This window comes from Dunckerocampus dactyliophorus, chromosome 1, assembly GCF_027744805.1.
Source record: "Dunckerocampus dactyliophorus isolate RoL2022-P2 chromosome 1, RoL_Ddac_1.1, whole genome shotgun sequence".
In the NCBI taxonomy this organism is placed as follows: Eukaryota; Metazoa; Chordata; class Actinopteri; order Syngnathiformes; family Syngnathidae; genus Dunckerocampus; species Dunckerocampus dactyliophorus.
Genome location: NC_072819.1, coordinates 34631278 through 34654184, shown reverse-complemented (window position 1 = coordinate 34654184; position 22907 = coordinate 34631278). Strand labels below are relative to the sequence as shown.

Sequence of the window (22907 nt, the reverse complement as noted above, 5' to 3'; positions counted from 1 at the left end):
GTGCTACGAATGTATTTTCTGTATGATTCCAGTTGTTTTTAACATTTTCACAAGTAATTGTTGATGAATTTGCACATTTCCTAGAGGGCAGAAAGCTGACGTAAGGCTGCGACTAATCTCTGGTTTCACACTAAGTGCACGAGTTGAGCCTACCGTCTGAGTGCACTTCACTGAGTGCACGTTTGCCAGCGTGTTGCCAATAATACAATGTTGCAGAAACTTTTATCATACACCATGACTTTCTCCAGCCTGTGTAATGTCATGAACAAGTGCTCACTAACACAGAATTAGACAGTTTTGTGAACAATATTTAGACAAATAGGCCGTTTGTGTACACACGAAAAGTTTAGAGAAAAAAGTGGCCTGAAAACCATCTCAGGTCACCAGGAACCAAACTCCCATGCAGCTGGAGCTAAAGAGTGGGCATATTAACTTAACACCAGCTTCTGCAGGTTTGAGGAGACATCTGCCCCTCCGCCAGCTGTGCCAGCCCTGCAGCAGCCCCCCTCCTCTGATATCCCAGCGCTCTACCCAACTGTCCCCGTCATCTCCCCCCGCCGTAGTTTGCGTACCAGCCTGGCATCAGAGAGGAAGACGGCATCATCTTCCTCCTCCATCGAGCCCTGTCCCACCTGGAGTCACCTGGAAGCTCTGTTACGGTCCTCTTCCTGGACCTGAACATCAAGGGAAGGGACAATGAAATGGTGACATCCTTTAAGTGCCTGGATGCTCATCTGAATAAGCTGCACTAGACTGACAACACAACTGTGCTTGATAAAAAAAGGTCAGAGCAGACTCTATCTGCTCAGCGGCTCTCCTGAAGCCCTTCTATGACTCTGTGGTGGCCTCTGCCATCTTCTATGGCATGGTTTTCTGGGGGCGCAGCATCACAGCAGCTGACAGAAAGAGGCTGGACAAGCTGATTAAGAAGGCCAGCTCTGTCCTGGGACGTCCTCTGGAACAAGTGGAGGAAGTGGGCAAGAGGATAATGACAGCCAAGCTATCCAACCCGCTCCAACATACACTCACTGCACTAAGGAGCTCCATTAGCGACATAACAAAAACTGCTCCAAAAATCCTGTACAGTAACTGTGCAATTAACCACCCAATAAACCGTGCAATAAACCTGTGGCTTGGTCAACATGTACACAGCTGTAAATAGTGTATATAGGTTCTTGATTTGTATTACCTTGATTTTGCACTTTATATGCTCTTGTGTGCGTTTGCACTCTACTCTTGTGCAAATGGCCCCTTTTCACACCATGTACTAAATAATTGATGACCTCAACTGGATTCTTATGAGCTACAAATTTATACATACATATATATATATATATATATATATATATATATATATATATATATATATATATATATATATATATATATATATATATATATATACATGTGTATATACATATAGTTATAATTATACATATATGAATAATAAACCCTCCACAATGTGCAAGGTCACACTCCTAAACTCATTAAAATCCAACACTAACTTTGCAAAGCCCTGCAAAAACCTTAGTTTTAGTTAAAACTATTAATTTAACATGATGTTATTATTGTTATTAGTTTTCGGTGGTGTAGGATTGTATGGTGTGGCATTATCAGGATGCTTGATACAGTCCATGTACTGGATCTCAGAAGATTTTCTGGTGTGTGGCCGGTGTATACTATGTACTGTATTGTTTTGCTGTTGTAGTAACGACTCCTTACCACTAAGAGGCGATAAAACACTGTAAATTCGTACCCATGATGCTTCCTGTAATAGACAATTTAAGTAGTAAGGTATAGAAAATGGATGGATGGATGGATGGATGGATGATTCTCTTGATTCACTTAAAAGTTACTAAAGTGTCTAGAAGAGCAGATTAAATATGTGTTGATTATAATTTGTGACACATTTGTCTAGGTTTATGCTGCACAAAATCTACTTGTGCATTCAATGCCACCAATAAGATACACAAAACATACATTGTTGTACATTTTCAATGTGTGGAAAAAAGATATAAACGTGGTTGTGAGCCACAATCATAACTGGACGTCCGAAACAAAGAGCCTTGTCAACCCGAACGAGAAACGCCCTAATCCCCGCCCCCAAGCGAAAAACAAGGCTACCATTGGTCACATTAAGAGACAGCACGCATGCTATTGGCTGGCTGCTTTGTCAATGAATGTCTGTTGTTGGGGTTTCGAGTCGGCGCTCCTTTGACAGCGGTCTGATGCTCCGATTCTTGTAGGATCAACAATCTCAACATTTGTGGAGTTTGGACGCAAGCAGGACGGAGTGTATGAAGGTATGTTTTAACACAGAGCAGGGTTGAAGTGCTTAATATGTCCTTCCATTTCTTATGTGACTGAAATTGGAGTTTAGAGCAAGACAGATGGGAGAACTATAGATATGTGTCCCATCAGAGCACATTGAATTGTCGCATTTGTGATTGACTGAAATTTGCGTATATAATATGTCAGAATAATGGCTAGTAATTGCTGTAATTCGGTGGTTTTATGCTGAGTTCATTTTCTGGGTAATGGGAGTAAGCACCCAAAGGAATATTGATGCAGTATTGATCTAGCCATTATCACTCTATTCAATCTGTAGACGTAACAAATTGAATATTTTCCTGATGTGCCTCACACTTACCAGTGACATGCAATGCTGCCTGTAAAACTAATGGCAGCCCCCTGTTTCAGACAAGGGCTAGTGTTGCAGGTGGAGCCTCTTCTGGTCCTGAGTGACCACATTAATCATTTATTGCTTTGAACACACACGTCAAATCTGTCCTGCACACGTACCTGCAGGATATGAAGGCACATCCTTCCTACATGAAGACAAAGTACAATGAACAAGGACATACGGGCACTCAGCGCACATCTACTGTAGTTTTGTAGATTTGACAAGGTTGGAGACACTCGAAACCCGGCAAGCTTTAGAGTGGGATTCATATTTGTTCTTGAGCATTGACTCCCACTGTGTGGGCATCCCTGGAATGTTGGAATGATTCTTCATGGAAACCGAACTAAAGGTATCAGGTGACATGACCTACAAATTTGGTCCACACTGACAGTTGACTGTCTAAACCACCCCAGACGTGAACTTTCAGTGAGAAAGAAGCCAGTGGTTGACACTTTGTTGCTGTTTCCAGTGAGGTGACATAAACATGTATTTTACATTTCCGAAAACCACAGCTAAGTCTAATCTCACACCCAAATTCTCAAAAATATAGCTTGTTGCAAAAAAATGTCTCTTTTGAGCTGGTTTAGCCACAGGATAAAGAAGGCATTTTGGAAAGCCCATTTTAAAGTGTATGCAAGGTTCAGACCTTGCAGATGCTCTGCTAAAGCTTCAACATTTGTCCACTGTGAAATCAATGAGTGAGCAGTTGCAATCTGTGATCTTAACAGTTAAAATGAAGTACTGATATACATTTCTGGATGTACTACAATCTTGATCTGGTGAGAGTTCACTGTGATATAGGAGTCTGGGATTTTACAACGCGCATGTTACAATACACACCCATCATAAAGAATTTCAAATGGTATGCATCATGTAGACAGGTGGGTGCATCCAAAATCATGCTAAAGAAAGCATATCCACCTTGGAGATGATACATTAATTGGAAGTTTACAACACAAAATGACAGGTAGATAAATATCTCAAAGTCAAGAGACATTTGTGAATTTGACCCAAAATGTTGTACATTGCTAAAGTTAAAGGAAACATCAGCAAGATCAGTCTGAAAACTGATGATTTCAAGTCACAAAGAAAGATAACAAAAGAGTCACTTTTTTTCAGGGCAAGAATGATTTAATGTAAGGGTGGAGGAATTGACATTGCACTGCGCAAACTACCCTTAAAATCCAGAAATGCATTTGCGGCTTATTTAGGCATCCTGATCATTATTATAGTAATACTGTAATATTGCTGGCAAACAGGAAGGCCGGCATATCTCTTTGACTAGAAGACATCATCAGTAACTCTTCTTACTCAGACTTAACAACTTCTTTTTTACACAAAAAATACAGCAGTGGGACGTTGTAAGGTCTCTTAGGCTGACCCCTGTAGCTGACAGACATGTAATTAACACTCCTAATTACGTGCTTGCATGTTATTATTAGGACCTGAACATCATCAGACGTTTCCGCTTAATTAAAAGAAGAGGTGTGTTATGTCTGGCCCCTCCGACTACTTACTAGTATGCTAGACTCAGCTGATGAATCATACAATGAGAGAGGAAATGTACCTTTGTGTAGTCTTGAAACAAACAATTGTCCTTGGTTCCTTTGCAATTTAACATACAGAAATGCTAATGACATCCAGTTTACAGCTCAGAAAAGAACTCTGTGAGACTGAGATTGTGTGAGAAATTCTATGAAAAGCATATTACATTACATTCAGACTGAACTATTTTTAAACAACACTGAGGTCATTGCGCAAGCACATGCACAAATCACTGCACCGACGCACCTCAAAATAATCCTGCCTCAACACATTCAACACAATATAATAACATGATTTACCAGAATATTAAAGTCAGGGTTACTGTGAATTGTAAGTGTGTAGCAACAAACCCTGAATGGTTTAGCTTTTTGGTTGAGCCGTCGGTCTGTCACTCCATATGCCTCTATTCTCTATCTTCAGGAGGACAAGATGAATGTGGAGGCTCTGAGCAGAGCAGAGCTGCTGACACTCCTGAGTGTCTTGGAAGGAGAGCTAGAGGCCCAAGAGGTGGTCATTCATGCCTTTCGAGTAAGTACAACAATCACCAACATTGAAATATCCCGCTAGACTCAGACAGCATAGCACTGAATAGCCGCTAATGTGGCCTTGCTATCTTTAAAGGCTAACATGAACCTGTCTCAGCATTACACTTGCCAAAAGAATGTCAGCCAACAGAGAGGGGATATGTAAACAGGAAACCAAGGAAACACAGCGCGAGTACGGACAATGGAGCAGGATTCTTGCTGGTTCCACCAGTGTCAACATTATGGCAGTTTACTGAGTCTTGTGGAAAAAGAGTGATTTTGTTGTAATCTGGGGGAAAAACTGCTGAAACTGAAAATTAACTGGGCCTAATTGCATTTGATAGTCTGAACTGGGGCATACCATCAATCAACTAATTATTTGTATAGTTCTTTTCATACAGGCAGTCTATAAGAAAATTATTTGAAAACATGGCTTCAGGCTCTTATAAGAACTCAGTCCGATTCGTTCTGAATATATGTCCCGCAGCCGCTGACAAATCAGTAACATTGATGACTGTTCCTCACATGGGCTCGGTTGTTCCTCATTGTGCAGGTCATTCATCCATGTTCAAGCGAGACAGGATGGCCAACCCACAGCTAGAATGGTTTGCAGAGGCCTCAGTGGGATTTCTCCAGGCCCATGATTGCTTTTCACTCTCACGGCCACAGCAGTTGCTCCATGCTTGGATGCCCTCAAAGCATGTCTTCTAACTAAGGTTTAATGAGCAAACGGAAGTAACAATTCATGCACTACATCGATGCATCGATTTATATTCCTATGATCCAACTACATCGATCTGTGTTTAGCAAATTTCCATTCCGGATGATATACAGTATATCGATCTAACATCATTTAAAATGTAATCAATCGATTGAATCGATACTAGGAAAATGAAGCAATGGATTTAAGTGGGGCTGGCGTTATTTGGATGTGTGTGTTTTTTTTAGTACTTTTAATGATAAAGACGTTAAACGTTACTGGTTCAGTCTGCCTATCTGTGACGTCATCGTCTTCGGCGTATGTGGTGGTCATGGGAGTTGTAGTGGCTCTGTGAAATACAGTTTGTTTCTTCTTCTTTTGGTCAATTGATTCACTTCATACAGTATTGGATTGTACTATTTAAAGTAAATAATTAATCATGGCAAGCTATACCACCCTCTGTTCATCCTGATTTTGGATTGCATTTTTTTATATTTTTTTGTACTCATTGATAATTTATTCTTGAATATGTCCGGATTATTAGTAATTTATACCTGATTCCCTTCCAAAAAACAACGGGAAACTTCTCCTGCATTGTTCACTGTCCAGGTATTTATTTCACAGTCACACTTGTTGAATTTTTGGCTAAAAAGATACTGAATCGTTTCGGATTGTATCGTTTTAAACCAATATCGTCCTTGAATCGTATTGGCAACCACGAATAGTGATATGAATGGAATTGTTATTAAAACGAATCGTTACACACCTAGGAAGCAGCCATTATTGTATTGTAGCGTTTCAGTCTTGCCAGTGAAGTCTATCCAAAAGTGGATACATGCTTTATATAACCAAGCAGTCATCTGCTTGGGGTAAACGGACTGTCATTCATTGTCCGTCTTTGTATGGCGAAGCTTTACTGATTCTTCATTGCTTTCCTTTCATCCCACCCCTCACAAAGCAATATTACAGGGCATCTTTCATAATTAACCGTGACCCTGGTCCCATCTGCTCAAATACAGATACGCACACACATTCATCTGTGGTCTCTAGAGGGCCGTTTAGAGGTTGTGTGTTGATTGTGCGGCGGATGTACATAGTCTACTCAAATCACTGACTTCCTTTCTTTCCTCTGTGACCTGTCTACTACTGTGTGTGTAAGCACATCTGCTGACACTGTCGTCTTTAACCTATTACTTTATCCTTTTCATGAACACAACTGAGAAGAATCCTTGTCACCAACGTGTTTGCCTATAATCCTGCTTAACTCAAATAATTCACTTAACATTGTCATGTTAGAATAATTTAAAAAGTTGTGTGTGAGAGGAACAAAAGAGATCAGCTCTTTCTCAAATCTGTTTTCTCAGCAGCAGATACAATGGACTATATTTCTGAGGTGATTGTGTCGCTTATAAAAAACAACAAATGTTCCCTGTCAGTGTTTAATTACTGTAAATATTGCACCATCAGAAACTCAGTTTTAGGTTCCATTACTAAGGACATGGATAAACAATTTTACTTGAGGGAAAATTCCTGAGAACATGACACCAGGTCAAATTCCAATGGGAGTGGCACATCTTTAGACTTGTCTTTATCTAACGTAGAAGCAAATATAGTCCTCTGTCAAGCATGAATGGCACAGAGGACTTGATAGCTCAAAGGAATGCCAGTTTAAGACATGAAAGTGGTTGTAGAGCTTTTGCTCTGTGCTAATTACTGTTTCTCCATCCTAAACTTAGAATGTCAAACACTGAAACAATTGCCAGTTTTTTTTTTTGCCCCAGATTGCGATCATAAATTATTGTGCATGCCAGACAATGGATTGATTTTTTTTTTTACTTTCTCATTACAGTGCATCACATTTATGTGATTAAAATGCTGTGGCCCAACTCACACAGCTTTTTAACATCAGTCATATTATGTCATATCCTTGTTTAGTCATGCAGTGCTTTATAAATTTCAAAAATGTTTGGTCAGAAAGGCACTAGGCGTGGGAAAATAATAAATAAATAAATGAATGAATGAATGAATAAATGAAAATGAACTCGATAATTTTGCGATCTTCAATATTTTGCCATGTGCATGCGTGTCTGTTTTCCTCGTCTCTCTCCTCCAAACAGGCAGGAAGAGAGTTCACTCTGTGCATTTCTTTTAGCACCTTGGCGGGTTTGTTCCATAGAACAACAGCATGAACGTAGTGAGCCCTTTTGCCAGTCATACAGTCTCTTTGTCTCAATGGGTTTAGAAGAGTGTAACGTCGTAGAAATTGAATTAGTAGATTGTAATATATTGTCATGTATTTTTCATTGCACTTTTCTCAACAGTAAGTTAAAATCTTGTCTCGTCTCATAAACCCAATCTTATGTACCATCTCGTCTTGTGAACTGAGTGTCTCATGACACCCCTCATGATAGCCTTTCTCTCAGGAATGGCTGTTCGTATACTAGTATTTGTCCATTGAAAACACATTAATAATTAATGTTAATTAAATTAACTGTTTTGTGCAACAAGTTCATGGTAGATAAAATTAATAGTTTAGGTAAATAAAGTAACTAATGTATTAACAAAAAAAGTCAATGTATAATTTTTTGGAGTGCTGTTTCGCTCAAGTGTACATCATTGTACAACCCACAAGGAGTAAGGTCATTGTGTCTGAAGCGTTGAGGATAAGGAATGATCCTCAAGCACATTACTTTGCTTCAAAAAGCATACACTGGAAATGTCATTTCTCTTCCTGCCTCTTGTTTTATTCGTCTTGGCGCATAACAATAGGGCGTAGTCGTGTCAACATGAGACACTTAAGTCCAATCTGGATATGGGTAGTGCATGATGTCATCACATTTTTCGCCAGTACTATATTTAAGTTCCTGGATGACAGTTGTAGATAAAACAAGCAGAAATGATCAACTTTGAATATGTGAACATTGCTTAAATTGTTTAACTACCAAGGAAGCAATGCACACGGTCAAGTTCAGTAAGGCGATTCACCCAGTGAATGTGTCACTAATGTCAAGACAAGTTACGGTATTTTAAATGACAACAAAAACAGTGGTTCTGAACTGGTTTGGCTGCGGGACGTAAATTGCGGAATTTCTTTCAACTCAAACTTCTCAAATCTTATTTTTAAAAGGGACTATTTGCAACACAATGTGAACTGCAATGTTGAGGTGCCATCCTCTTTTTGTGGGAAAGGCATCTTGAGACGTCATCTGTACTTCTGTGAAGAAGGTGTCGGACGTTTCGCTCCTCATCCGAAGAGCTTCGTCAGCGAACTAATAAGTGCTGGTAGCCTAGGCCTTAAATACAGTAAGAGTGGGCGGACACCCTCCTCCTATTGGTTCCTTACACTAAGCCTGGGCGGAGTAGGTATAATCTTCTCCTGCCATTAGCACCTCCGATAAAAGGGAAGTGTCGCTCCCTGAGTTGGGTATGAACGACTCTGAAGTGGCTCGTTAGCATCTATTGTTCTGGCTCGGCCCTGGCTCACTCCGCCCACTCTTACTGTATTTAAGGCCTAGGCTACCAGCACTTATTAGTTCGCTGACGAAGCTCTTCGGATGAGGAGTGAAACGTCCGACACCTTCTTCACAGAAGTACAGATGACGTCTCAAGAAGCCTTTCCCTCGATGGACAACTCCTGTACGACTGAGAGCCTACACAGATGCATCCTCTTTTTGTGGCGCACTCTTCTCCAGCAGATATCTGCCGCTGTGTGTCGGACAGATGGCAGGTTAAGTCTTTGCTTGATCGCTTCCCTTCCCGCTTAAGCTCGACCGAAGTCGCTCGTGAACATGACTGAATGAGATTGACTCATTACATTATTATTGTTTTTTGCCCAGGCATAGACCTGCGACCCGCTGAAAATGGGTCCGTGACCCACTTTTGGGTCACGACCACCAGTTGAGAATCGCTGCTCTAAAATATTTCACATAGCCTATTTTATCTTACAGCTTTGGTAGACTTCCAGATTCAAAACATGGCAAATGCGTTTTTCAAGTTTAGGTTTTTACTAAAGAGGCTTTTCATACATGACGTGTCTGGTCCTGCTGCCCTTTTGTTTGTGATACTGCGAAGAGCTAATTCTCAAGGAATGCATACGTTTTTCCATGAAACCCCCCACACTTCAAGGCTGGCGGACATGAGGAGTTACCCTGGAGGCAAATTCTGAAAGTTATGCAAACACCCATTTGTAGCCAAGCACAAACATGTCATCTGCATACTCAGATGGACTCAGTAACTGACATCACACAGGTGCATGCATATCCATCTATCCTCATTTGACTATCAGTTAATACCTTCCATGGGATCATTCAGGAATGACCTGAAAGGCTTGATTGTACATGTGTAACAGGAGAAATGCACTCAATAATACCATTGGAAGTGGTAATGTCCACGCCTGCAGCAATTCATTGTTTGAGCGTCTATACATGGTCTCACTGTGGTAACAAGACTCTGTGGCCTCTCCCGGCTCACACAAAGCTGTGACTGTGCCTTGCGGCTTCAGTTAATTGAACAACGGCAGATCCCTGCAGGTGTAAAACACCAGCCCTGTCGGTTACACATAATAGCTGCTGGATGTGATATAGCTTATTTAAAAAATGTGCGGCAAAAAACATTCCAGGAAGTAGTAAAGGACTGTTTACATGCTTGCTACATATTCAAGGGCCATAATTATTGTTCAGTTAGTTTCTTGGCATATTGTCATGCTTTATGCTGTCATGCTGTGATTACACAGAAATGACAGCCTTGCAACACTCTCATAAAACAAAATATGCATGGTTATTATAAATAGAAGTATCCCGCTAAAAGAAAATGGTATGCACACTCGCAATCTTAGCTGGTCCCTGGAGGGGTGGTTTAAAAGTTTGTTCTTAACAAGAGAAAGTAGCACTGCGGTCTGTTCACGACAAAAACAACTAATCGACAATGGTGTGGAGACACATACTGACACATACACAAAAAGGAAAGAAAGACAGACATTCTGAACCCCTTGTCATATTGAAGCGTAGTGGATCAGACATGGACACAATGGGTAGGACTGAAGGTATTGAGAAAGTGTCTTTGTGCAAGTCCTCTCATCTCTATTCTGTGGGTCACATTCTTTGTTCAGCCAGAAACAGGGACTTAAATATAGCGGCTTTACTGATGTCTTCAGGGGGTGTGTGTGTATGTGTTTACATTGTTGGAGCCTGTGAGCAAGTGGAAGAAAAAGATTGCCAGAGTGCGGCCGTGGAGAGAGACGTTTTCTTACAATCCATGCATGTTTGAGCAGAGAGATGATGGGCTTCTTTGAAGACTGCGGTGGAGGACAGCCAGGATTGTCATGAAGGCCGAGGTGTGAACTGAAATGATGTGTGGTCAGATTATAGCATCTACCAGCTGACCCTGAAATGTTTCAGAATTACAACAGTGCAAAATCATCCTTCATTACTTATCTGCTTCCCTTAAACAACTGGCTCTTTCAAGATGAATATGTCTTGTTCAATTTGAAGATCTATTTTCTAGATAAGGTATAATCTATGCAATATATCGATTTTATCGACTACGGTAGTTAACATTTTTAAAAAATAAAAACATTTGAGTGTTTTTCTCCTATTGCTGCGGTACACTTTTTGCCCCCGGGGGCTTGCTTACGTTTCCTTAACAGAGATGCACACATAGCAACAGCGTGGCTACTGCCACCCCTAACGAGAGCCATGTGAGGAGTTGCCAAGAAATGAATAGCCTCGTCAGTCGTTTGGAACTCAGGGTATCCACGGGGTCTTAAAAAGTCTTGAAAAATTGCAACTCAAATTATTCAATTATTAATTGAATTAGACCTTAAACAGTTTAAAATGGTCTTAAAATCTCAAAAAATGTCTTCATATGATTTTGAAAGGTCTTAAAAACTTATTCAGGTTGAAATTCATAAACGTCAGTCTCGCTTTTAAATGTTTTCAATTTTTGAGGACACTACAACATAACTACAAAAAGGAACTAAAGTGCCCGTACAGCTCGACCAGACTTTGTCTAGCACGACAAGCTAGTCTGCAGTGCACGCAACATAGCATAGCATAGCAGCGAAAATTTAAAGAAAGACCACAGCAAAGTTGAATTACTTGTTAAGTTAAGCATATGTGTGTATTCCAATGTGAAAGAGCTGTGAACAAATGTCCTTGCTTTGCAAGTAATTCTAGGCCAACGATTTTCTTTCATGTCTTATCTACTTTTTTGCTAGTGTAAAAAGTGTTAAAAGTGTTATATTTGAGTTATTGAAACTTGCCGAGACCCTGGAAGTGGTTTGGGTTTGCAGAAACAGACATGGAACAATTACTGCACAAGCACAAATGTGTCCTATTGCAACAAAAGCACAACAAACTAATTCCAGCATCTAAAACAGAGACATCCAGCACAGTGGGAGAAACTTTTTACGAGGGGAACGAGACCACTGCAACCAGATGTATCCCTGTTAGTTGTGGCGTTTGAAGCTAGAGATAATGAAAAATGGCATTGTGTGTTCTTCTTCAGATTCAGCAATGAAAGAATTCCTTGTTAATGTTTTTGGGAAATGGTGCAGCATATGAAAGTAAACAAGTCTGTCTCCTTTCAAACTACAAAGTGAATTTTTTTTAACTAAAGAACAACTGACACTTTAAATTCCAGGAGGGAAATAGGGGTTACTTTTGTTTTTGATAAAAAATAAAAGCAAAACTTGTTTTGAATGATCTCTGTCATTTGTACCTATTGTTTTCTTTAGAAATTAGAAAATTGGAAAAAATAGATTTTTTTGTGAAAAATCTGAGATATTATTTTTCTGGCAATATCGCCCAGCTCCCAGTACAATCCAACAGCTAAAGTGTCTGTTTGATTTCATGGCCTGATCCTTCACTCCTCCATCCCTGGGGAGGAATTAACATCTGCTCCTTGTGGGGGGTGTACAGCCTCTTCTCTTTGTGTTTTGGTTGAGGGGAAAGACCATCTGCTTACACTCACACTGACAGAAAACATCACTGCACAGATTTCCTGCACACAGGTCGATCCTCATGTGCCTCTTGGTGATGTGTTAAGTGTCTATGCTTACATACTGTAAATGGTCTTCATGTTTTATTGTATTTATATGAACACTAGCAATGTACCCAGAATAAGTGTATTTATTTTGATGTATACACTTGACCGTACCTCCACCCTTACTATGTTATATTCTTGTCATCAAGACCACTATTTACATCTGGTTCATTGCCATCAAAAGGTCCACAATCCTTATCCTAATCAAAGTTATGTAAATACTTGCTGGTATTTTTTTATGGACATTCTGTCAGTTTATCAGTGTATTAAACATCACAAGATCCGTTGTTTGTGTCCATTAGGCTCAACACAAAGATGCTTTCATCCAGGAGCGTTATGGCCAGTATGACCTCAGCGATCCATTTCTGGCCTTGCAACGGGACAGCACAGCAGAAGAGAACCGAAACACATTTGCCCAAACTCGTGCATACCTGCACAGACAGGCAGTGGGCCCAAACCCTTTAGCTGTCCTGAAACTGGTCATGGCCCACTGCAAGAAAATGCAAGAAAGGATGATGAGACAGTTGGCAGCGACTGAGAGCAGACACAAAAGAGTAAGAGACCATTCACACCCTTTTCACGCCTTTTTTCAGGTTGTAAATGCTCGCCCAGTTGCATTTCGGTTTGCGTGTGGTCATGATTCCAAAAACTCTGCAAGTGTCACAAAGAAGCTTACAGTATTCTCATACAATACGCTGATTGTGCGTGTAAATACTGTATGTATTGGTGCTCCATGTTTTGGACACCGGAATTCAATCCCGCTGAAACGACACCCGGGCCAGCCTTAAGGGGATACAGTAAAACTACTGCCAAGCCAATGTAAAACATCCTTAGGTGCTTCGAAAGCATGCTATGTTATTATTATGACCCCCTCCATGCAGGTTAGGTTATCATTGTGATGGGTTTCTCAACCTGTATTTTACATGCTGGGTAGGTATTCTTTGAAGTTTTGGAGTGAGTCAATCCATTCATGATATCAAGAAAAAGGCTTATAACGACAGAGATTTTTTAATTTGTATCTTTTAATGACACTCTAAAGGTTGATTCGTTGGAGACAACATTTTTTTCCTGTTTTTCACACTTATAATGTTATCCATTTGTTTTGTGTTGAACAGATGATAGCTGATCTAGAGGAAGAGAAACAGCGGCATGCCCATGAATCTGTACAGAGTGACAATTTCTCATTGATACTGCAAACAGAGAGAGACAAACTGTTGCAACAGGTGTGACCAACATGTAATGGATCTGGATCAGCTTATGTGTTTCACTCTTCAACTTGCTGATACACAGAGAGAGGAGATTGCTTTGCTTTCATTTTTCATCTGTACCTCTCCTTTCTGTCTGTTTTCCAGTTCTACTGAAAGCTGTGATTTACTGTAACAAGCAGGAAAGCATCAGTGGGGCTCCATTGTCTAACTCAGTGGGGCGGGCAGGGCTAGGCCTGTTAAAGTTCAAGAGCATACACAGGCACCATTATGCACAAGCACACGGTTCATAGTGAGGAAACAGATGAGGAAGAGCCCATTGTTTAGTAGTCATGCCTGGGGTTCATGGCTTCAGGAAATGTGCGATAATGGATCCACACGTCCAGTGTGAGGTCAGCTCATGCACACACAGCAAGCACAGCATCAGGCACGACATAGCTTGTTAGTGCCTTACGTAAGACGATGGCCCTGAGTGTCTCCCAGTCTCCGTATGCCTTTATTGTCCAAGTATAGTGGACAATAAAGACAGACGGAGATGGATGTCCAGCAGCTACATCCATCGATCTTCTATGCTTCTTATTGTCACTAGGCCAACAGCGACATGCACTCATAATTACGTCACATCACCATCCCATTGCTTTTATAATGCAACCAAGCTTTTAAGCAACATAGTCCTCATTTAATGATCCATAAATAAAAGTCAGGTGGGATAGGCTCCAGCTCACCCATGACCCTAATGAGGACAAGTGGTATAGAAAATTATATAAATAGGTTGAATTTACAAAAACTGAGTGTCCCATTGCAGATTTGCAGAACAAATGAATTTGTGGAAAATATATCAGTTACTTAACATCCTGTGTGACAATTTAACAAAGCAGTGTTATTGTGCCTCCTTGTGGCCATAGTAAAACTAGGTTTTAATCTCTGACTTTTTCTCTCCAGCTTGAAATTGAGCGAGCATCAGTGCAGCGGCTAGAGAGGGAACAGGCTCAGGCAAAGTGCCAGGCAGAGGAGTCAATAACCCAGCAGCAGCAGCTTTCATCAACTCTCACCTCTGAGCTCCAGAAGGCCAGCAGCCGAGCCCAGGAGGAGGCTCAGAAGGTCTCACAGCTCCGTACTTTGCTTCAAGAAGAGACAAGCATTGTGGAGAAGCTAAGGGGGCTACTTGAAGATGAAAAGGGCAGGACGACAGAGCTCAAGGCTCAGTCTGATAGGAATCTTGTCGATTTTGCTACAGAGCGACAGCAATTGAAAGCCAGACTCAGTGAGGAAGAAGAAAAGAGCAAGGAGCTGAGGAGAGAACTGGAACGGCTGAAAAAAATATTGGGTGAAACCAGTGAAGGGCCAAAGGAAGCTGTGACAGATGTAAAAGACTCAGTCTCCAAGATGACAGTAGTGACATCTGTTCAGACCGAACCCGATGGAAAAATAATTTCTCCTCCGAAAATGTCTATAGTGTCAAAGGTCAATGGCCACCACATTCTCAAAGAGACAGAGCTAACTCAGGAAGGGAGAGGAACAGAAAACACAGGGGTGACGGAAAATGGAGGAGGAGCAAGCTTACATTCCCCTATCCATCCTATTCCTTATCCCCACTCTCCTTCCAGCACCGCCTCCTCTTCCCTCTCCTCTTCTCCTGTTTCCTCACCAGTGTTGGCCAAACGTCTCACCAGCCCAGGCTTCCATCAGTCCTCCTACCAGGCTGGAGTCAATCAGCGATTCCAGGCAGCCAGACACAAGTTCCAATCCCAGGCTGAACTGGAGCAACAACAGCATGGTGGCCCTCTTTCCCCCAGAGACCTCTCACCCACCACCTCTTTCAACCCTCCCCCACCAGAGCACAGCGCAGCCAAGCAGCTGGCCCGCAACACAGTCACACAGGTGCTGTCCCGGTTCACCAGCCAGCAGGCTGGCGTTAAACTGGTACCAATCAGCAGTTCTCCATTTGGTACAGACTACCGTAATTTAGCAGCTTCACCTCCTGGAGCCAGGTCTCCTTCTGGGCCTCTATCTCCAGGCATTTGCTCCCCACTCACCGCTCGATCAGAGAGGACTCATCCTCCTCCAATTCCTCCCAAGAAGCCAGGCATGAGTCCAACTCCAGGCTCCCCAAGTCATTTTGCCCGAACCAGCCTGTTCTCAGAGCTGTCAGGGAACTGTGGACCCAGCAACTGTGGAAAGGAAGGATCAACAGAAACGGACCTGGTTTTATCTTCTAGCAGTTAACACCTTCTTTCATAAAACACACATTTTCTACTAATGCACTAGCTGTATCATGTCAAAATTCCCTCAAATGTTTCAACAGCTGAATCTACAATGTTTAAAATCTAGGGGTGATATAGCAGATGCCCAAAGATTACCTTTAATTACCGATTCCATCAGGTAGGAGTTCTAGGAGCTGGCATCAGAGACAGTTCTTCACTGGAATTGTAAACTAAGCCCTGTGGGACTATTGAGATGATATCCCGGTGTGCTTCTCAGGGCAGACAGCTGACACACGCCTGATTTTGTTAACTTTACACAAAGAAGGCAGTGCAGAGCATCTTGCCCATGAACCAGAGAAATCTGCTCTATGGACTTAATAGATTTAATAGCTCTCAGAATGCTAATAACTGAAACAAATCCACAAAATAACAGCACAATGTTTGAAATCATATGGCTGTTTGAAGACATTACACTGTAAATTAAATGCTGTCAAGAGTATGATTGCAAGAAGACTTGCACTGCAATACTGGGTCTATATCGACATTCTATTCAGGGAGACTTCTACTTTTAACCAAATCAAAACAGATTCTCACCACTCAGCCATTTATATACGCATATCTATCACATTATTTTCATTGTATTACATCATTCTAACAGAGCACACTAGATTTCATTTGTTTTAGGTGATTTTCTATGTTTGCAAGAATGGCTGGTATTGCAACCAAGAACACCACAAACCCCTAAAAGTGCCCTTACAGTGGTTCAGTCTTCCTATGACAACTTATGACAAGTAGACAACTCAGGAATCACAGACACAACAAATTGTATTAGTTGAGGTAAGTGAGTATTTTCACCAATAATTTACAAAAACTGTAAATAAACTTTGTGCTCAGTTTGTCAAAAACTTTTTTTCACACTGTCTGATGTCAAGTGTGCAAGAACATCACCAATCCAGCACTCGTTCAGTCCTTTTATTCGTAGAACAGAATGGTGCAGTACAGGCAACGCATCACTGATGGGAACACACAGTTGGTAGCATAATGTGAGGGTTTAACAGAGCACATCCATCCAAAATGTCTGCTTTGATTTCATGGTATATACTTAAGGGTTAGATGAGCCATACAGAAGTCAGGTAACACATGAATTTGCTTTGAATGGCAACTGCTTTAAGTTCCCTTGGCAATGACCAACACATAATTTGTCACAATACAATATTTCAAGAATCCAACAGAAAACAGCATTTTAAAATAGAAATTTGCATACATTAGCAGGAGAATGGAGTTCTTTACCATAGGAAAGAGATTTTGGCAAATCTTGGTTTACATGTTTTCCTTTCAGAACAAAATGCAAGAGAGAATTGTAACATACATACAGAAGTTGTCTTATAGCAGTCATTATGGCTTGCATGAGTGGAGACACATTAAACAGGACAAACGAAAAATATTCCCCTATTTGCCAGACTTACAGTACATACAACTTTCCAGAGAAAAGCTATGCTAAGGATTGTGTTACTGCTAATGACATATTTTTAATTGAATAAGCAAAACTTTACTTTCTTCCATATAATGTTGGGGCATCTGGTGGCGCACAGCATATTCCCAAATGAATGTCAACCACATATAAATATGCCATTTGTACTACAAACCCTGTTATATGAGAGTGTGCTTTGTTTGTCACATCAGATGTATTGTGTTGCCTTGATTTTGGGTGTGTGTGACTACACATTGGCCACTGGTCTTCACACTCTTCTGACATAACTGACCACTTTTCTAGGTGGCTGAATAAAGGTTTTGTAGTTGTCGCCAATGCTGTCCTAAACACAGCTCTGCACAAACTGATCCAACGTCACACATTCAGATGTAACCACTTTCTCCAAACAAAAACCATGATCATCTCCCTAACCAAAGTTGTCCCACAACCAGACATACTTATGTATTACACTCTGCAAATCTTCTGTTTTGATGAGTTTTAGTTGATTCCTTGCCTCACACTGATATTGTTTTGCTTTGGTAAGTCCTTGGGTATGATTGCGTTGGGCCAGTGGAACCAGCATCTCCCTGACCAGTCCCTGACCTTCCATTAGGCATTTAGCATCTCCTTACCAATTTTGTAATTTAGGATTTTATACCAGTCAATCTTAGTGCGCGTGACAGGAAGCTGGCGACGTAAAGCCTTGAAAGTTGTGTCGGACATGGCCTGGTAGTTCTCACCGATTGCGGTCTGGTGGTAAAAGTGGTAAAGATGGTAAAGGTGGTAAAGATTTATTTTATTTTATTTTTTACTTTGTGTTTCATTTAAAAAAAAGAATCACAGTGCAGCTTACCTGGTAGTCATTTTCAGCACGCTTGATGATGTCAACAAACTCCTTGGCTATCTGAGTTTCACTCTGTTTGAAATGCAATCAAGTCAATCCATTTAATACAAAACTAGATAAAACTAGGCAGCCAGCAACATATGACCATTTGGAAAAGGCTAATGGTTTACTTACAGTCACTGGTACTGATTCTTCTACCTCCTTATGACTAACCAGCTGCACATTCCCATCTTCATAGTAGTGAACCTGGAAACAAGATAATCAACATTACTAATCTGTATTTTACTCAGAAATTGTTATCCTTATACGTATATTTAAAAAACTAGACGGATATTAACTCGCCTGAATTTTCAACACTCCCACCACCTGTGCAGTGGACTGGCCAATAGTAAGTTTCCACTCCGACCTACAGCGTCCATTCCTGTTTGGCAAATGAAGGATATGCTTCATCATACAATAGTTAGTATCAACAGGACTGAATTATGTCACCGATATACAATATAAATTGACTATCTCCATAAAGTAGCTGATGGCCTACACCAGGGTTGTCCACACTTTTTCAACATGCGTGCGTGCTACTTAGAAAATGATCAAATAAGATTTTTTTCATTAGATTAATCAGTTTTCAAATTAATCAATCATGATTACTCACCATTTTGCAACTATGTCTGGAATATGCGTATATGGTATTTGAGGCAAATGGTGGTCACATCAGATACTAGTTTTCCGACGCTCCTGGCCCAACCCCACCCCTGAGAGCAGACACCTCCCGGACCACCTCCAATACAATTAAACTGCACATTTTGGAGTGGCCTTTTATTGTGGCCAACCTAAGGCACACCTGCGCAATAATCATGCTGTCTCATCAACATCTTGATATGCCACACCTTTGAGGTCGACCAATTATGAATCATGAATGCTGAAAGCAGCGGCATAGAAGACGAATGGATGGAATGATGAAAGCTCACTAACACAGATTTAGACACTTGTGTGAACAATATTTGAGAGATAGGCCTTTTGTGTACACAGAAAATGTTTTAAAACATAAAATATTTTGAGTATTCTTTTTACGTGCAAGATATGTTGGCGTACCTTGCATTACCATATGAACCCATATTGCACAATACAACTTTGTACAATTTTTGTCATGACCTTCCTCTGATGACTTGCACTGAATGGAACAAGCCTCAGATAGTCCAAACTGTAGCTGCTGATAGCCAGCCTCAAATGATCATCAGTCAAGGTGGAACGGTATTTGGACTTAATTAGCTCACTCTGAGTAACTCCCAGAACTTTGAAGTTTGACGATGAGACTGTGAGAGAGAGAGAGAAAGAGAGAGAGAAAGAGAGAGAGAGAAAAAAAAGTCCTCTTCCCATTCCTTATGGAGGCGGTAGGTTTTAGGCTTCTTACTCCAGCTCCCCCACTTATTTTTATACCCTCCTAGATATAAATTGGGAGGCTAGCTTTGCAGCTTTCACTTGGTGCGGTCGTACGTGCATATTTTTTTTGTCCCCTCAAAGAAAGTCTTGCAGGACTCCCGGAGTTCATCAAGATTCTGTGGTTTCATCTTCCAAGCCTCCTCCTCCAACACCAGACATTTTCAATAATGCTCATGTCTGGTGACAGGGCTGGCCAATCCTGGAGCACCACCTTTACCTTTTTTGCTTTCAGGAACTTTGATGTGGGGGCTGAAATGAGGAGTGCCATCCTGCTGAAGAATTTGCCCATGTCTTGTGATTGGGCAGCAAGAATTTCTTGTTACTTGAGGCTGTTGACATGTTGCCATGCACTCTGCAGATTCCGTGCATATCCATATCCGTACTGGATGTAACCCCACACCATGATTTTCCCCCAACAAACTTGACTGTTTTTGTGCATTTGTGCAGTTCCATGGATGATTCATCAGAAAAATCTACTTTCTGGCACTTTTCCACTGTCCATCCTTTCAACAATCTGTGGGCCTTGGCAAATGCGACACAATGTTTAAATTGTCTCTAAATTCTTCTTGCCCATTACCTTTCAAATCACAAGAGAGTGCAAATTCTTCAGCAGGATGGCGCTCCTTCTCATAGTTCAGCCTCCACATCGAAGTTCCTGTAAGTCAAGGTGTTCCAGGATTGGCCAGCCCAGTCACCAGACATGAACATCTTTGAGCATGTTTGAGGTTAGATGAAGGAGGTGGTTTGGAACATCCTGATGAACTCTGGGGGTCGTGCAAGACTGCTTTCTTGATTTTGTCAGTAAGTTATTGGAGTCAATGCTGATAAGTACTGATGCAGTCCTATAAGCTCATGGGAGTCATACACAATATGAATTTGTTATTGTAGCAGGTTTGTTTTTCTTAGTAAAATATCATTTCTACCGTACATTATTTTTGTATGCGACACGACTTTTGTCCAAGTATAATCTTACCTTTCTGTCCTTATTAAATGATAAGATAATGATAAGATACAAGATTTTGCTATAATAAGCATAATCTAGATGATTGCCGAGATGTTTGCCTTTCATATAAGCTATTTCTGATTCCAAATGATCAACTAAAAGTGAAGTTATGGTTTATTGTCCATACAACTTGGATATGTGACGAGACTGTTGTCAGGGACTGTGTATACTAAGCTGTGGGATATCTCTTTGCATGAAAGGTACCATACCAGAAATTTTTGGGTTGAAACTGATGTCCCTCAATGCAGGCTATGATCATCTGCTGACCATCAACTGTTTTGCCATACACCTGTGAAACACAAACGTTACATAGATAAAGACAGAGAAAGGGTCAAATATATTGTTATATTAGTACAGTATATACAGTAGTGTTATATTATCATTGTGCTTTGCAGCACTCTTGTGTGCCTTACTGTGCAGACTCCAGTAGGGTAGTGCTCTTTAACATAAGCACAAAGGATGCTGTCACAGGAATCTCTCCAGGCTTTAAGAGATGGGACTCCTTCATAAGGCTGCACGTCGTTCACTTCTTTTCTAAGGTGGTCAAAGCGGAACGACAAATGGTTGCGAGGGTCCAAAAAACGCCCCTGACCCAAGTCCCCATGCTCTGTAATTAGGACCTGTGAAGAAAACTAAGGAAGGTTAAAAAAGGTTTTGACTGAAAGGAAAGATTAAGGTGACGTATACCGGGTCATCAAAGCCTTCTAGTCTGGCAGGTGTGAACTGATCCATGTTGTACTGGGCAAAGGAGCTGTATAAAAGGAACAGAAGCAACACGTTAGCAACACGAGTTAGGGTATATCCAGTTGGGGTTAATCCTATTTTTATACGCCACATGAATATGGCGGTGAGTTGTGATTTAAGTGCAGCACCATATTCCCAATGCATTTCTGGACAAAATGCTACTTACTGAGACGCTCCTTCCCTGAGGAGGTTATCATTGTTGAGAAGAAGCCGCACATCTGTAAAGAAAAATACAAATTGAAAAATGGAAAAAAAACGATGAAATATGTCTTTAAAAAATATTCGCACTAATAATAAAGACATAGCTCATCCAAGGTATTGTATTTTGGCAAGGTCTGACACCTCTTACCATTGAAGACCTCATTGAACTCTCCTGGGGGGGCACGGATCACAAAGTTGGCCGCTATGCGAACCTTGCGTCCAAAAAATAGAACAACAGTGTGAATATCAAACACAGACGTGACACAAAATTGTGTTTGTTGCAGCAGGCAAACTCTGCAAGATGCATCTGTTGACATCCAATGAAGCACAATTGAGAGAATAGAGCATATTCAATGAGGCGTATTGTTGTGTGTGTTGTCACATCAGCAAGCCCAATGTATTATATCACCCAGTTACTTTGGGGCATCAACTTTTTAATTTCCATTTTCATGGACATTAAACACTATTCTTCGTCATCTGAATTTTTGCTCCAGTATTGCTGCGACTTGGATTAAAAAGTGGTCATTCTCAAGGCTCCATCCAAACTAAACAGCCTAAAATATCTAGCTCAAGTCATGTGCCCACAAATATTTGAACTGCAACTATATCTATCTGACCCAAGCAAAACCCCAACAAACTTACGGTTAGTACGCACGTTAGGTGAATGCAGACTACAACTAATTGACATTTAAACATATTACACTTTATAGTAAAGTCCGTATAGTTATAGTATATGCAGAACAATAAGATGGTTAATTAAACAAGTATCTAGCGAATCTAATTCGCTAGCCAACTAACTTAGCCTTCACCAGTACTGGCTAAGTGGTAAGCTAAAGACAGCTTGGGAAATAGTTATACATAATTCAATCAAGGAATTCTTCCGGAGTATGAGCGTTACTTCTTAGCACAATAAAGCAGATAGGGCTATCTGTATATAAATCAAGTTTACAAGGTTCAAACCTTCTCTTCGTCTGACAACGGTTCCTCAAAGTCAGCCATCTTGGCTCTATGTGACCCCACCTACTCCAGCTGACAGGGAACCATTGTGAATGCTTTTGTCATACTATACAATAACGTATCAAAAGTGTGGCTTCGTTCACGTACAAAAACACCACACGCCTCAGTGACTAATATCTAAATGTATAGATATCAACCTTTCAAGATCGACACAGAACAAAGTCGCGGTTGGTCAAACTCTCGCTCTTTATTACAACTGCTTCCTGTTGACGTGTTCGTCGTTCAAACTAATGGCCGAAACGGCCTTTACATAAGTGTGTTTAATTATACGCACATTTTTCCAAG

General features: G+C 40.9%; 2 protein-coding genes across 2 annotated transcripts; one reads left to right on the top strand and one right to left on the bottom strand.

Moving 5' to 3' along the window:
- The first annotated feature begins 2192 nt into the window (after positions 1-2192).
- On the top strand, positions 2193-18454 carry LOC129182229 (CTTNBP2 N-terminal-like protein). Its single transcript, XM_054778060.1, has 5 exons — positions 2193-2303; positions 4649-4756; positions 12796-13047; positions 13609-13716; positions 14641-18454. The coding sequence occupies exons 1-5, from the start codon at positions 2298-2300 to the stop codon at positions 15922-15924; spliced, it is 1758 nt and encodes a 585-aa protein (XP_054634035.1). The 5' UTR covers positions 2193-2297; the 3' UTR covers positions 15925-18454.
- On the bottom strand, positions 16861-22786 carry capza1b (capping actin protein of muscle Z-line subunit alpha 1b). The gene is made up of 10 exons (XM_054778071.1): positions 22566-22786; positions 21754-21817; positions 21571-21622; positions 21348-21411; positions 21074-21280; positions 20870-20949; positions 18560-18638; positions 18392-18463; positions 18227-18289; positions 16861-18123 (listed from the first exon to the last, which is right to left on the bottom strand). Exons 1-10 carry the CDS (start codon positions 22602-22604, stop codon positions 17983-17985), a joined length of 861 nt encoding a protein of 286 aa, XP_054634046.1. The 5' UTR covers positions 22605-22786; the 3' UTR covers positions 16861-17982.
- Positions 22787-22907: the final 121 nt, after the last annotated feature.

Coding starts and splice junctions, on each gene's coding strand:
- LOC129182229 (XM_054778060.1), top strand. Junction 4,757..12,795: donor TGGTCATTCATGCCTTTCGA/GTAAGTACAACA, acceptor TGTGTCCATTAG/GCTCAACACAAAGATGCTTT. Junction 13,717..14,640: donor GAGACAAACTGTTGCAACAG/GTGTGACCAACA, acceptor TTTTCTCTCCAG/CTTGAAATTGAGCGAGCATC.
- capza1b (XM_054778071.1), bottom strand. CDS start 22,604: ATGGCTGACTTTGAGGAACCGTTGTCAGACGAAGAGAAG. Junction 21,281..21,347: donor TAGAAGGCTTTGATGACCCG/GTATACGTCACC, acceptor TTTTCTTCACAG/GTCCTAATTACAGAGCATGG. Junction 18,464..18,559: donor TGGGAGTGTTGAAAATTCAG/GCGAGTTAATAT, acceptor TCTTGTTTCCAG/GTTCACTACTATGAAGATGG.